The sequence below is a fragment of the Lactuca virosa genome, chromosome 7 (assembly GCF_052849685.1).
Source record: "Lactuca virosa cultivar CGN04683 chromosome 7, Lactuca_virosa_CGN04683_v6, whole genome shotgun sequence".
In the NCBI taxonomy this organism is placed as follows: domain Eukaryota; kingdom Viridiplantae; phylum Streptophyta; class Magnoliopsida; order Asterales; family Asteraceae; genus Lactuca; species Lactuca virosa.
Window position 1 is genome coordinate 24,559,273 of NC_136432.1, and position 12,271 is coordinate 24,571,543.

General features: G+C 37.6%; 1 protein-coding gene and 1 pseudogene across 2 annotated transcripts; one reads left to right on the forward strand and one right to left on the reverse strand.

The window, feature by feature from the left end:
- The first annotated feature begins 1,706 nt into the window (after nucleotides 1-1,706).
- On the forward strand, nucleotides 1,707-3,379 carry LOC145125561 (uncharacterized). Its single transcript, XM_079061009.1, has 3 exons — nucleotides 1,707-2,076; nucleotides 2,180-2,261; nucleotides 2,469-3,379. The coding sequence occupies exons 1-3, from the start codon at nucleotides 2,062-2,064 to the stop codon at nucleotides 3,095-3,097; spliced, it is 726 nt and encodes a 241-aa protein (XP_078917135.1). The 5' UTR covers nucleotides 1,707-2,061; the 3' UTR covers nucleotides 3,098-3,379.
- A 287-nt stretch (nucleotides 3,380-3,666) lies between these two features.
- Nucleotides 3,667-4,938, reverse strand: LOC145126475 (two-pore potassium channel 1 pseudogene; annotated as a pseudogene). The gene is made up of 2 exons (XR_013716414.1): nucleotides 3,903-4,938; nucleotides 3,667-3,805 (listed from the first exon to the last, which is right to left on the reverse strand). The product of XR_013716414.1 is annotated as a two-pore potassium channel 1 pseudogene (transcript).
- Between the last annotated feature and the right edge of the window lie 7,333 nt (nucleotides 4,939-12,271).

The window sequence follows — 12,271 nt, forward strand, 5'->3', positions numbered from 1 at the left end:
GGGTCGCCGGTATGGAGTGTCTAGGTCGCCGGTAATGGAGGATTGGGGGAAGGTGTGGCGGTCTTGTGGCAGCAGGAGCGGCTAGGGAATGTCGCCGGTTTCTACCCTCGTCCTTGTCGTCATAGTGAGAACGAAACAGAAACGAGAAAGAAACGAGAGAAAAGGAACAGAAAGAACGACACAGAAATGGAAGCTTTAGGGGGGTTATCTGTAACGGGCTTTAGCGGCGACAGACAATAGCAGCGATGCCAAGCTATTAGCTGCGACAATAGGGCAATAGCGGCGACACCTTGGAGGGAAAAGTCAGCGCGTTTTCGTGTTCCTCTTCGACCCTTCGATTGAAAACAAATCGGACGGATGGGGTTAATATGACGTGGATCGTTGTTAGTTGGCATTAGCGGCGACGCAGGGCAATAGCGGCGACATGTAACGCATCAATTACATGTCGCCGCTATTGCCCTGCGTCGCCGCTAATGCCAATATTTCTTGTAGTGATGTATTGGTTTGCATTAATGGTCATTTATATAAAGATGGACATATTTTGACAATTTTTTATAAAAAAAATCTAGAATTCAAAATTAACCTGAAACCATATACCATCATAAAAAATATTAATTTTAATTTTGTTTATATTGAAAATAAAATAAAAATATTGAAAATAATTTGTAAATTGAAAAAGAACAACAATAGGTGATGGTCATGGTTATGTCAAACCGCCTAAGTTTGACATTTTAATGTGTTTTACTATTTTATATAGGAACATTTACGATACATGGGATGAAGTATGTAGTTGACATTCAATTGATTAAACTCAATGTTTTAGTTGAGATTCAATTGATTAAACTCAATGTTTGGGGGAAGCCGCCCTTAAGTGCAATGGTAATTGTTAAATGAAAAAAAGTAAACTTTTTAAATATATATAACTATTACAAATAAATGACACTTTTAGAAAAGAAAAAATGTTTTAGTTAACTATTGTATTGTTAAATACAAGGTAGGAAAAAAATTATAAAATTATATAAAATTTTAAAAGATATGTGACAATTCATAAAAATTCGGATACATGAAAACTGACTCGAAAACCTTTGTTAGAGAAGTTTCTTTTAAAAAAAAAAAAATTAAAGTATAATGGATACGGATGGACAAAAAGTTATTTCCAAGTTTGATGCATATAATATAGAATAATGTTTTAAAAAAGATTTGAAACCGTAATTTAACGTATCGTTGGGCATGACTTATATAATTGAGGTTTATTTTATTAAGTAAATCAAATTGTGGTCACCTAAAATTGTTGTAAAGGCGAAAAAAAGCATTTGTCCCTTTGATTATTCCAAAAAGTAGAAGAAGCTTTCAACATACATCACAGCCACCCTCCTGTCATCCATACATAAGCAATCACATTTTCACCTTTCCTTTTCCCTCAAAACAATATATAATAAACATAAAACTAAAGACCACTAATATCATATTATGTTCATCCGTTATTTCTCACACACATAAATTAAATGGGAGCTATGTTTTGTTTTGGTCACCATTTTAGATGCAGTGTTAATTGGCGTAAATGTGAAGTAGAAAAAGGAAGAAACGTGCCCCCACGTTGCACATAGTTGAAAATAAACATAAAGATTGTATTTTATGTCTGGTATATTACAAGAAACTGTTTCACCAACAAAGAAATACACCAGACATTGAATGTTAAAAGAGAGAGATAAAGATAAACAACACGTAGGGTCAAACTAAACGAATTTCATGGTGTACTAGAATTACACAAACAAAAACACACAGAGTTGGTGTGAGTTAATGTGTGTGGGGGCTGAGCTTATCTTCCATGGTTATGAAAAATAAATGCGTTATTTTGAGTGAAGGGTCAGCAATCGCCTCCATCCTTCTTCTTAATACCGACAATTCTTGATGATTTCACATGGACGTCGACACCTCTTCTACTCTCAAACTACACATAATTAATTCATAACTCACAATGTTCGATTATTTCTCATCTTCTTAACCCTCTCTCTCTCTCTCTCTCTCTCTCTCTCTCTCTCTCATCACTTGAGGAAAACCATGGCGTCTGAAAAGGTACTTTCATCTTACTTTCTGCTTCTTTCTTATGTATGTGTACGGACTGGTTTGTTAGAATCTCGATCGTCGAAATGAATGAAATCATGATCATGTGTAACAGGTTACAGTAATGATACTGAGTGTTGATCTTAAATGCCCCTGCTGCTACAAGAAGGTCAAGAAAGTCCTCTGTAAATTCCCCCGTGAGTTAATTCCACCCTGCATCTCCTTAATTATAAACATCGATCATCTTGTTCGATTGCTTCATACCTTTTTGGGTCTCACAAGATTTCAAGGTCAAAGATGATCTTCATAATCTTGTTTGATTACAAATTGCGAGGCGTAATGTACAAGTTGGGTTACCTAAAGATGAGAACTGACTTTTTTTTCCTTGTTTTTTGGGATGATAGAAATAAGAGATCAAGTGTTTGATGAGGACAAAAATAAGGTTATGATCACAGTCGTATGCTGCAATCCTGAGAAGATCAGAGACAAGCTTTGTTGCAAAGGTGGGAAGGCAATCCAGAGTATTGAGATCGTCGAGAACAAACCGAAACCACCGGAAAAACCTAAGCCTGTCGATAAGCCGAAACCCCCAGAACCTGAGAAGCAGAAGGTGATCGAGAAAAAACCAGAGCCCAAGCCCACCCCAGTTGTAGTTCCGGTGCCGGCGCCGGCGCCGGTTGAAAAAACTAAAGTGGATCCTCCCAAACCTGATCCACCGAAAAAACCCGATCCTGCTCCAACTCCGAAGCCACCTGTTGTTATTCCACAGCCGGAGCCGGTGAAGATGCCTGAACCGATGCATGGATACCCGCAGCCCTTCTGTCCACCGCAGTTCCCTGTTTCAGTGTGTTGCCAGGAGTGCTATGAAGGCCGCGGTGGAGGGCCATGTCATTATGGATATGGAAGGCCCGTACCACCACCACCAGGCCCATGCTACGACGGTTATGGATACCAATACGGCGGAAACAGGCCGTGTTATGCGAGGTGTGATTATTTCAGTGAAGAAAACCCACAAGGATGTTCGGTAATGTAAAAAGCAAGTATATAATTAAAAAACTAATGGCGGCCATTTTTAGTCTTGATGACTCTATTATCATCAAGATCGTGAAAGATAAAAAGTCTCCTTTTCATGATGCTAATAATAAAGTTATAAAGGAGAGATAGAAAGAGAAATTGAGATAGTAAGTTTGTTTTTTTCGTTTATACATGATAACAAATGTGTACTTGTAAATATAATAAATGTTTTCAATGATCTCCAAAATGTTCTTGGAGAAGGTGTATATTATTAATATATACATCAATTTACTTTTGGTTATTCAATTGTTTTTTATTGAATTGTTGTTTTTAACTACAAATCTAATGTATTTTTAAATCTAGTATATTCTTAAATTACTCTTAATAAATTACAATTAATTTTATTTTATGTCTTAGACTTCAAGAAAGAAAAACAACATCTAATACCACAAGAAAGAAAAACAACATCTAATACCACTGTATTAATTATTCAAACTTTCTTTCATCGAATGTTTATAACAAAAATCTTGTTACAAAAAAAGTTGTCAAAGCCAATTAAGCAATGTACAATATGTAAGCTATATTTCATTAGTCTGATACATCGTTTACTGTCAAGGTGCCTGAATGATCAACATCCAAATCGTTAAATCCTTCCATCACATTCATGATTAGTTGTTCGCTTACCAAACCCATCTCTTTCAGCTTATAAACAACGTATTCTGCAGGACTACACAAGAAAATTTGTTCTTTTAATTAGTATATATATGTAAATCAAGAATCTAGTTATTATGTTTTGAGGAATAAACAAAACCAACTTTAATTACCTGACACGTTTATCATTGTCAAGATCAGCTTTCTCAATATCTTGAATTGTCAATTTCCTATGAAGTACCCAATCCACAAGTCGTCTTTGTCTACTTTCAGTCCATAGTTCAACCAAGTACACAAACATCTGTGCTAATGAGATGGTACTCGTTAAGATCCAGAAAACGGCAAACAATCGGCCTCCTGAGCTTGAAAAGCTCTTATCCCCATAACCCAGTGTGGTTATGGTAGCACAAACACAATAAAAAGCATCAAAGAAAGTCATATTTTCGAATATAGATAAGAACACAGTTCCAACGATTGCCAGGAAGGCAATGAGTATCAAGACTGTTAATAATTTATACTTGACTTTATATCTTTCTGCCTCATTCAGGATCTCATTCAGACCACATGCATCATGGATATGCATGGCTTTTACAACGATAATTTCCTCCTTTTCTACTATATAGTCTGCTGCTTTACTAAGAGCGAAGCCACCAAGACCCATTCCCATAAACACGAAAACACAAGCTAGAAGCTTTGCGAAATTGGTTTCTGGGACTAAATCCCCATACCCTACGGTTGTCATTGTCACAACGCAGAAATACATGGAATCAAGGATTCCATTGGTTTTCCTACCACTGATTTGATCTCGAACAAGGAAAAAACAGATGGTGCCTATGGCTAGGTAAATCGCCAAGAAGATTGCAACTTGTTTTAAGCTAAGTTGGACTCCTGAAATCGGTGGTGGGTTCACACTCGTTTGGTTTTGAGGTTGTTGTCGATGGCAGTTCTCTTTGGAGGGAAGAATTCGACCTTTTTGGTCGTGTTTCCTTCCTTTCAGTAGCGCATCCTTTAAACCATCTTCGGCCATTGTATGATAGATCGAGCCAAGGATAATTATCAAAATCTTGTGAAATGAATGTTTGTTTTTCTAAATCATCTTATGATCAAAATTGGGAAAGGCTTATCACGGATGCAAGAGGTATAATGCACAACGGAGAAGGCATGGAATGGAAGAAAGGGATGATTTGGTGCATATCAGAAATTGGTTTGTAGTCGTAAGGCTTCAATATGAAAAAAGGTTGCCTCATTCTCCATCTTGATACATTAAGATCCACCAATGTAGGGAGAAACTAGTTTGGTGGTTTTATTCAAAGTTGCTTCGTGTTTGACAAAGTATAGTATTTAAGTTTGCTCTCCAGTTTTGTAGTTGAGCACAATTACAAAATAGAATTTGCATTTTGCAGGGTAAATTAGACTTTTCGTCCTTCAGCTTTCTTGGAAATTACGGGTTTGGTCCCATAAAATTTTTTATACTTTTTCCTCACATTATTAACTTTGGTTACCCTTTTAACGGACTAATGTACGTTGGACTTTAATTAAAACTAGTAAAAATATTTGAGCTACGCCATGGGTTTGAACGAAGCGTGCTTACAAATATAAATGTACATTATAAAATAACAAACATTTTTTCTAAGACATCATACAAATTACAAACGTTTAACATCCATATGCAAATCACAAAAAACAGTTAAAAGAAAAGATAAACAATAAAGACCTAACATGAAATAACCATAAGAAATTGACGATTAATAAGTTTACCAATATGGATGACATATATTATGTAATAAGTAACCAAAAGAAAATAATAAAATTTGCATAGATGGACTTCGACGCATGCTTTTGTCCACTAAAGGATTAATATTTGTTTTTAACTAAAAGGCAATATGAAAAGATATGCGTACATACCGAATAAAAAAGGATGCTCACCATGTTCAAAGTCGATGGTAGAAACAACTTACATCAAAACCTTACCGATGGATTTCTATCATCAACAACCTGCATATGTATAAAAAACAAAATTAAGCCATAAAAAAATATTCATATCAATTTCCCAAAGAAAATAAAAAACCAATACACTCTCTTCTACATATTGTATTTGTTTTAATCTTTGTGTGGCCCATTGTATTTAGCCCACAATGTTTTAGCATAGCCCAATTCTTGTATCATGTATATATTTGGTAATGGAATATAATTATCGTTCATGGGAAAATATTGTGCCTAACATGGTATCAGACTAATTTCTCTAAACCCTAGTCGATCCTCAGGGCAACGTCTTCTTTTCTTCTCATCTCGATTTCTATCTCTTCTCCATCATGACTGTCTCAGATGTAGGCTCTTCCAAAACCAAACCTACTCATAAAATCTTTGGCATCACAAACATAAAAGTCATATGTCCCTCTTCTACTTGATCTTGATCGCATGAATTATGATTCATGGAAAAAATTATTCAAGACCCATTGCATTGGGTATTCCGTCTATGGTCATCTTGATGGTTCGTCTCTCAAAGCCAATGAACCCCAGTGGGAAGAAGTCGATAATATTGTCAAACAATGGATGCATGGCACTCTCACTCAGCCTCTCCTCCAAACCATTCTCAAACCTGATGCAGCCGAAGTCTGGAAGTCTATTGAAGCTCTTTTCCTTGAAAACAAAGAATCCAAGGCCATGGAACTTGATGATGAACTATGTTCCATTACAACTGGTGACTCAACGATCGTTCAACATCGGAGCCCCGGTTCCAGAACGTAATCTTGTTATCTATGCCATTAATGGCCTCTCTCCAAAGTTTGCTCATGTGGTTACCACCATTCGACATTAGAAACCATTCCCAACTTTTCTTGAAATGCGGTCGATGCTAACGCTTGAAGAATGTTCCATGATTAAGGAACGAAATCGTGTGGTACAAGCTATTCATCAAGATCATGCTTCAGTGTGACATCCCCTAATTTCTTGGCCAGAAAAGACCGATTTAATTTATGCTTTTTAAAATAAAATCAGAGAAATCTTTTTAAAAGATGTTGCGGAATAGGTCCCCAAAATAAAACATGATAAAAGTTTATCAAATCCCTTCTTTAAGAAGGTATATATTTTCCATATATATCAAAACCTCGGGATGTCATATTCCGATACAGATAAAAAGCATAAACAAGACATTATAAGCCTTTCAACAGTTATTTACAACTACTGGCCTATAATCCAAAAATCTCTCATCGTCCTCCGACTATGCTCAGGGTCCACTACCTGTAATCATAAAAAGCTGAGTGGGTCAGGCTTGGGAGCCTGGTGAGCATATAGGGTTTTCAACCCACAATAATAATAACTTATTAAGTTCACCAATCAACAATAACCCTGATTACTCATTCCCGTTGTCCTCACTTTACGTCCCTAAACACCTAACACAAGGGACTTAACCTAAGGAATATCATCGGGTTGGACACTACTGCTAAGGGGACTCCTCAACCATACATGTCCTAAAGGCAACCATGAGGGGGATTGGAGTACGCCAGCAAATATTTAGTTCACCAACACCTACAAGTTGCGAACTTGCTAGTGTGCCACTGGACTGTCTAGAAAAGTCCGTGGTCGTCATCTATACTCCGTTAGACGACTTCGCCAAGAACAACACCAACAACACCAACACTGACACCGACACCGACACCGACACCGAGGCCTCTCACCATTTTAACACACACCGACTATTTCGTCTACCCATGTTCTACCCAACATATTTGTAGATAAAATACATATACAGTTTAAAACTTGTATAAAACATCTGTTCAACAGTCACCTCAAATAAACAATTAATATATTTACACATAACACGTATTTTAAGGTAAATACTTCATATCTATGTGTAAAGTGAAAATAACTACACACTCACATGTTTTGATGAAAATCGGGCAGCAATTCGTTTCCTAAAACGATCGTTTCTAATAAAACCGGGAGTTTTATTGAGAAACCGGGCTCTGCGAAGGTCGGGCTTCGAAACCGAAAAGATAAATTTTTCGGGCTTCTCGGGCACTTCGTGGCGTATTCTGGGGCTTATAATTGATACCGGGGCTTTGGGGGAAGTTAGAATGAAAGAAATATGGGTTTAGGGGCTAAAATTGACAAGTTTTCAAAATACCCCCGGGAGGTCTCGCACCCTCCTATTTATAGGGGCCGAAGCTCCTGATCCGACGGCTGAGAAGCCTCCAGGTGGTGAAGATCCGAGGCTCGCAGGGGAGGGCTCGCACGTGGGCTGCGCGTGCGAAGGTTTGCTGGCAGCTTCTTACTGGACCGAGGTCTAGGTCCGAAGTAGGGGGTGTCTGTGGCAGTCTGCGAGGGTTCGGACACGCACCAAGGGCACGCGTCGGATTCTTAGTGGACCGCGGCTTCGGACTCAGAAGGATCGCGACACGTCTTCGGATGACTCAGCAGATTTCGCCACGTAGCTCGCATGACTCACTGATTTCGGACACGTGGCACGTTTTAAGCGAGGGTGACGTGGCAAAAACGTGACTATGCGAATTTTCTCGATTTTTATGCAAAAACTTCTAAAATCCATAACTTTCGCATACGAGCTCCGTTTTGACGTTCTTTATATGCACGCGTAGGTAAAATTACGCTCTACAACTTCCGTTTAGACTTCGTCGGCTAATTTTGACTTTAATTTTTATATTATTATTTTTAACACAACGGGACAGGAAATCCGTTAAAAATTCATAACTTCTTCATCCGACGTCCGTTTTCGTCAGACTTTTTACCGTTGTGCTACTATTTACGAGACCTTCGATTCTCGTTTAGGTTGTGTCGGCTAAAAATCACTCGATCTAAAATTCGAGTTTTTAGCTGTCTACTGCTAAGCCGAAACTTCGAAAAATCATAACTTCCTCTCGGTTTAACGAACATTACAAGTTTCGTTTAGATCACTAAGGCTAAAAAGTAGTTTATCAAAAACTCATTTTTTACGACATTCAGCACCGTGCTGGTTTTGTCGTGAAACTTCGACAGGTCATAACTTCTTCGTTATAACTCGGATTTCGGCGTTCTTTATATATCCGTAATCCTTGTCACGACCACTACAACTTTCTTAATAAATATCGGCTTTATATAATATTTATTTTCGACGCTCATTTTTATTCTTAATTAATTAACTCCTAGTAATTAAACATAAAACACATAAAACACATAATATTCACATAATTCCTTTTCATTTCTTCAAAATGAGTCACAAAGGTTAACCTAGACTATCACCCCAATATTAATGCCTAGCATAGAAACACGGGCATTACATTCAGCCCCTACTATCCTATATACCACGCATGAAAACATGAATCATGAAAATCGGCCTCCAAACATTCACCGAGGAACTCTCTTCATTGGCAGGGGTGGTGGTTGGAACTCCAGAGGCGGCGGCAGAGGCGGTCGTCCAGGCAGAGGAGGCAACAGAGGTAGAACAGGTGGTATCGGCGGGAATTTTGGCTCGCCTGCTCTCGTTGGCAACATCGGTTGAGGGATTTATGTCACACCCCCGGCCAAGGCGGCAGAACACGTAGGGCTGTATGACTAAGTTCATGGATCACAGGTAAACTAAATATATAACACAAGTACAACAATAAACAATATAACATTCATGTTTCATCTTGATATTTGAATACAAGGTTTTTACAAATAATAATAATACATGAATTGCCTTAACAGATAAGCATATAATACAACAGCAAGTAAACTAAGTCACCTGTAATCCAATCCTTATTGAATGTTTGTTTAGTAGTTTTCTTGAGAATACATGTAGTTTTGAGAGTCAACACAAAGTTGGTGAGTGTTACAGGTTTTCTGCTAACATCAGTAATACTTTTAATAAGTCTAAAAATTATTTTCTTTGTATGCATAAAAATAGTTAAAACAATGTTTGCAATGAGTCTTTAAAAGCCAAAATGTATTTTTGAATAAGTAAATCCATACTTTAAACCGTGTTTGTAATGAATCTTTGAATATCCTTTAAAACCAAACTGTTATGTTACATAAGTTATTCCATACTTAAAATAGTTTTGAAAGCAACCAAGCCCATGGTTGATAGTGAGAGAGAGAGAGAGAGATAGATAGATAGATAGAGATATTTTAGTTAATGTTTATAGTGAGTCATATAACCGAGCTACATGACTTGAGTGTACCCCTACAACGCTTCATTGGACGTTGTAGTAAAAATTGTAGACAACTATCACACCCGCTTTGATTGATCGGTCTAGTGGCAACCGCAGGTGGGGATGTCAACCCCCCCCCCCCCCCCCCGGAATAATTAAAATATTAAAAATGGGCCGTAAGCACTCACCCTTGAAGCGTGAGTTCGAGTTGTTTGAAGTTTGTTAATTTTTGGGAAGCTTGACATGAAAAACAACAAATCCACCAATCTTAAACTTTGAAATACTCTCGAGACCATTTTGTAACGAATACAAACTATTGGGGGTTGTTTGGTAATTTAATTAACCTAAATAGGACTGATTTGGTTAAAATAATTCAAGGAGGGACTGATTTTGTAACTTGAACAAACTATAGAGGCTGGTATGTAACTTCTTGAATAAATGGGATTGTTTTGGCTGATAATTTTCAAGGTATGGGTTGTTTTTGAATAAATATGATTATTAGGTAGGGATTAGGATTGATTTTGAATAAAGATTTAATAGTGGGGATATTTTGGTCCTTTCACAAGCTAAATTAAATTAGGGCTTTTAAGCCCCCGTTTCTTTGTTTGATCGGGAAAAAGAAATGGAATGCTACAATTGAAAGTCGACATGAAGAACACAGATGAATGGCAAACGTTAACGAACAATCGATGGGTCGAAAGGGAGCACGAAGGTTCGTCGCTCGACTCGCAATCGGTGGTGGCCTCCGGGGTTCGAGTAGACCGAAGAAAGAGAAGGATCGGAGCAGCGAGGCGGCTGTGACTTCGGACGAGAAGGAAGAGACGAAGCAGCAGGGCTGCTCGTCTTCTATCCTGGAAGTAGTTGCGAAGGGGAAAGAGGACCGAAGGGGGTCTGGGAGGCGTCGCGAGCATCAGCAGCGACAATGACTGGGTGTTTGGTGGGTTTGCTCGACGGGAGGGGAAGAGGAGGGTGCGAGGGTTCGGTCCTCGGTCTCGGTGGTGCTGCGATGAGGCTCGTTGAGACCGGTGGTTTCGAGTTTTCAGTCGTATGGGTGGTGGAGGGGAGTTTGATCGTGGCTGTTTGTTGATTCAGGAAAGGCAACAACTATCAACACAGGTAAGGGTCCCTCTTTCTTTCTTCTTCTTTGGTTCGTTTTTAATAGATATCGATGGAAGAAACCAAATGGATGTTTGGGTTTGTTTGTAACAGGGGAAGAGGGAAGGATTGGGGTGTTGCTTCCGTTTGGTAACAGGTTCTTTCCCTTTTTGTTTTTGTTTTTGTTTGAATGTTTGATAGAAATCAAAGGAAGGAATTTGTGTTTGGTTTGATGTTTAATAGGAAAAGATGAAGGAAGAACATATGGAAGTTGTTCTTTATGGTTGCTCACGAACAGAAGAAGAAGAACAGAGAAGGTATGGAGTGTTGATTCATTAATCAGTTTTTAAAAGGAAACACACGTTTCCATTGTGTGTAAGGTTGGTTTTGGTTTTATTGTTTGAATGTTCATAGATGCATATGGAAATCAAAGGCCAGATAGAGATAAAAGAAGGGGTAGAGTGTTAGGGATTTTTGGTTAACTTGTAGTGTTCATTTTGGTCAAATATATATATTTTTTGCATTGTACTAGTTATAATCATATGTATAAGTATTTGGATAATTTGGATAATAAGGTCTATATCATCCATGTATTTGAGTATGTATTGATGTACATTTTTAATTGTGTATGTATTTTATGCATTAGATTCTTTACATTGTGTGCATTTGGATAATTTGGATAATAAGGTCTATATCGTCCATGTATTTGAGTATGTATTGATGTACATTTTTATTTGGGTATGTATTTTATGCATTAGATTCTTTACATTGCGTGTATTATTGGTTGTTTTCCATTTATATACAGATGTATATTTAAGGCTTTTACAACCATTTCTTGATAATTATAATCTATTTTCATTTGTCATGAATTTGGTATATAACTTGTATTAGGGGTGAACATTTGGACTGGAACGGAATGGCTCTTGGACCGGACCGGTTTCGAAGAATATTGTGGACCGGACCCGACATACTTGTCGGGTCCAGGTCCAGATATGGGTTTTCCGGTTTTTGGACCCGTTTGGACCGGTACAACTTTACATCCATACGATACAACTTGTTAAAACACATTTTTTGGTTTGATACAACTCATTAAAACAAATATGATGTTGGGTTTGATATGTTACAACTCGTTAAAATGAATACTTTTTTTGGGTTTAATACGTTACAACTCATAAAAATTAATACGTTTCGTTTATTGTGCCTTTTGGACCGGTCAAACTTTGATTATTTATATTTTATACCAATTGTTTGAAGGATTGTAACTCATTTCATATAACACAAAAAACAAGAAAATTATAGTCTAAAATCATCTACAAACTGTA

Excerpts from the sequence above, each read along its gene's own strand:
- LOC145125561 (XM_079061009.1), top strand. Across the intron at positions 2,262-2,468 it reads AGTCCTCTGTAAATTCCCCC|AAATAAGAGATCAAGTGTTT; the intron begins GTGAGTTAATTC and ends TTGGGATGATAG.